We start from the raw sequence: 3,493 nt of genomic DNA, 5'->3' as shown, positions 1-3,493 counted from the left end.
ACATGAAACATGTCTTCTCACTCTCCACCTGATGTCTAAGTTTTCTTTACACAAGCTATAAGTTTACCGCTCTGGTTAGAGGCCAAACCTTTTCATGCTTTAGACAGAAAATCAACCCCATTAAGAAAAGTTAATCCTTCATCCGACGATCCGTGAACGACGGATTGAAGCAGGAATGTTTCCACCTGCCGCAGCAGGTATGATGGACCTGCTGGTGAAGGAGTTCAAGGAGAAAATAACTCCTGTTATCCAGAACCAACACTGAACATCAGGTCAAAGCTAATGCTACCCTGTCCCTCCTCCTGAGGAGCAAGCATGTGGCCACAGTGGGAAGGAACAACTGGGGAACCGGGAGTCAACACCTTCAACTCGCCAGAATCCCGGAGAACTTCATTCGGTCCGTTTTGAGGTGGGTCCAACAGAACCCAAGGTCCAAACGTTGCCTTGGTTCCCCAGTTAGGAGACACAAGCAGCCAGTCCATCAGAGGAAAACAGAACCAGCGCCAGTGGGCCCGGTTCTCCACTGCTCTTTCAACAAACTCCTGACTGGATGTGGAGTTTCCTTCCTGAACCGGTCATCTCCACGATCCGACCTCAGATAAGCAGACTGCATCAGGAGGTCAGAGGTCACCTCACCTGACCGGGTTCTTCCTGTTCCAAACCAGGAGGTCCGGATGTGCGAGAGACGATCAGGGAGGATCTTGGTCCTGGAGATCCACCTCTGCCTGTATTGGATCCACAGGCAGCCTGAGGTCAAACTGGTTTGTTTGACCTCAGGCTGCAGAACCCAGAACCTCCAGGTCCATTCCTGCAGACTTCCTGCTTGGTTCTGCTCAGCAGAGGGAAGGAAACTCTGACTTTACTGGTCCTCATCCATCCTGACTCATCGTCTGTAACGGATCTGGACCGAGGTTCTCCAGAGACGGAGGAACCTCGCCACGCCTCCACCCGGACCTCCAGGCTAAACGCTGTCATTCCTCAGAACCGGGCTGATGTTCCCAACGCTGAAGCGTCTAATTTGCACCTCAGCGAAGCGCCTGCAGGTGGGGATTTTGTTGGAACAGGTCCGGGTAAAGGTCAGCTCCACGCCCAGCGCCTCGCATTCCTGCAGCCTCGCCTCCCGCAGGAGCTTTAAAAGCCGCGCCGCCTCCTCCGCTCCTCACTCTCCTCTCAGAGACGCAGCATCCGTCATGTCTGCCACCTTCATCTCCCGCTCCATGCGCTCCTCCGCCGGCTCCGGCGGCTCCGTGAGGGGCTTCGGAGGAGGAGGGGGAGGAGGTGGAGGAGGGTTCTCCTCCTTGAGGGCCGGCAGCGTGTATGGAGGAGCAGGAGGCTCCGGGGTCCGCATCTCCTCCGTCTCCTCCTCCATGGGTGGAGGTGGAGGCTTCTCCCTGGGTGGAGGTGGAGGTGGAGGTTTCTCCCTGGGTGGAGGTGGAGGTGGAGGTTTCTCCCTGGGTGGAGGTGGAGGTGGAGGTTTCTCCCTGGGTGGAGGTGGAGGTGGGGGTTTCTCCTTCAGCTCCTCCAGCATGGAGGACAGCCTGGTGGGCAACGAGAAGTTCACCATGCAGAACCTGAACGACCGGCTGGCCTCCTACCTGGAGAAGGTGCGCAAGCTGGAGAAGGCCAACGCGGAGCTGGAGCAGAAGATCCACGGCTTCGTGGACAGCAAGGTGGGGCCCTCCACCCGAGACAACAGCGGCTTCTTCACCTCCATCACCGAGATCACAGAGAAGGTGAGGAGAACATGAATGTCTCCTGGAGGAGATCCTGCCGCCGGTCTTCCACCGATCTGAAGCTGCGTCTCTGGGACTCATCCTGATGCTTCATCTCTTCTCTGGACTCTTTCCTCCTCCAGCTCTTCTCCAGACTCTGACCTTCCAGGAGTTTAATTTGGTTTTCCTCAGCTTTCTTCTTCTGGTTCTCTTTCCTGAAGTTATGATTCCGGAACCTGGAAGCCTGACTAGAAATCACTAGCAGGTTTCTCCAGCTTTTCCTTCTTTAAGGACTTTTAGGATTCTTCCATAGTTCCAGATAACACCCCGCCATGGTCAACTGGTTCCTTACCATCAGCAACATTTCGTTATACGTCTTCCACCTCGTGAAGGTCAGCTCGTTAAGGCCTCCCAAATTGCTCTGGTCATCTTGGAAAGGTCAGCAAAACCTCGTTAAGCTCAGCAGAATCAGCTGGTTCAGGTTCTAGTTTATAAATCAGCTTCAGTGTCTCAGTGAATCCAGATTCCTCGGTTTCCTTCCAGCTTCAGGTTTATGATCAAACTCTGCCTTCCTGGAGAGCCGCGCTGAAGCTCCAGTCTGTCTCCATCAGAGCTCACCTGCTGCCTCCGCTGTTCACCTCAGACTTCCTGTGTGCAGATCCAGGAGGCCCTCCGGGTGAACGGAGCCGTCCACCTGAGTCTGGACAACGCCCGCCTGGCCGCAGACGACTTCAGGACCAAGTGAGTCCTCCGTCCGCCCGGCCAGGCGTGTGCCGTGCGGAGCGCCTCACCTGACCTCCTGTGTCTCCTCAGGTACGAGAACGAGCTGGCCATGCGGCAGTCGGTGGAGGCCGACATCGCCGGGCTGCGGCGGCTCCTGGACGAGCTGACGCTGTCCAAGTCGGACCTGGAGATGCAGATCGAGGGTCTGAGGGAGGAGCTGGTCTACCTGAAGAAGAACCACGAGGAGGTGAGAGAGTCGGCGTCCGGGTCGCCGCGGGAGAGTTTGGTGATGATGTCATCGTGTGTGTGTGTGTGTGTGTGTGTGTGTGTGTGTGTGTGTGTGTGTGTGTGTGTGTGTGCAGGAGCTGGTGTCCATGCGGTCCCAGATGAGCGGGCAGGTCCATGTGGAGGTGGACGCCGCGCCGGCTCAGGACCTCACCAAGGTGATGGAGGAGATCCGGGAGCATTACGAGTCGGTCGCCGCCAAGAGCCAGAGAGAGCTGGAGGCCTGGTTCCAGACCAAGGTGAGCCGCATGACCTCACTTCCTGTCCTCTCCTTCAAACTGCCTGTACTTAGTTCAGAGGAAAACTTTCACGGTAATCACAACAAAGGGACGACATTTTCCAGTCCTCATGTTTTCTGTAGCATCAGTCAAGTTTAGAGGTTTGGTGTGGATCAGGTTCTGGTTCTGGTTCTGGTTCTGGTTAAGGATCAAAACAGGATGGAAATCAGTACAAAGTCCTCCGTGTGTGTGTGTGTGTGTGTGTGTGTGTGTGTGTGTGTGTGTGTGTGTGTGTGTGTGTGTGTGTGTGTGTGCAGACAGAGACTCTGAACAAGGAGGTGGTCTCTCAGTCGGTGACGCTGCAGGAGTCCAGGGGCGAAGTGACAGAGGTCAAAAGGTCACTGCAGTCTCTGGAGATCGAGCTGCAGTCAATGCTGGGCATGGTGAGGACACACACACTGACACACTGACACACACTGACACACACACTGACACACACACTGACACACACTGATACACACACTGACACACACTGATACACACACTGACACACAC

General features: G+C 55.5%; 1 protein-coding gene across 2 annotated transcripts in view; it reads left to right on the top strand.

The window, feature by feature from the left end:
* Window positions 1-977: 977 nt before the first annotated feature.
* Window positions 978-3,493, top strand: part of LOC103469452 (keratin, type I cytoskeletal 13-like) — a 3,359-nt gene continuing 843 nt past the window's right edge. The window contains exons 1-6 of one of the 2 annotated variants that reach the window (XM_008417137.2): window positions 978-1,377; window positions 1,432-1,733; window positions 2,371-2,453; window positions 2,526-2,682; window positions 2,798-2,959; window positions 3,256-3,381. In XM_008417137.2, the coding sequence (XP_008415359.1) occupies window positions 993-1,377; window positions 1,432-1,733; window positions 2,371-2,453; window positions 2,526-2,682; window positions 2,798-2,959; window positions 3,256-3,381 (1,215 nt within the window). In that variant the 5' untranslated portion in view covers window positions 978-992. Of the gene's footprint in view, window positions 1,734-2,370; window positions 2,454-2,525; window positions 2,683-2,797; window positions 2,960-3,255; window positions 3,382-3,493 lie in introns of both variants that reach the window. The other variant, XM_008417136.2, reaches the window with a different exon arrangement.

Source organism: Poecilia reticulata, linkage group LG8 (assembly GCF_000633615.1).
Source record: "Poecilia reticulata strain Guanapo linkage group LG8, Guppy_female_1.0+MT, whole genome shotgun sequence".
NCBI classification, from domain to species: Eukaryota; Metazoa; Chordata; class Actinopteri; order Cyprinodontiformes; family Poeciliidae; genus Poecilia; species Poecilia reticulata.
The sequence above is the reverse complement of the archived record's forward strand: the minus strand, read 5'-3'. Positions and strand labels throughout refer to the sequence as shown.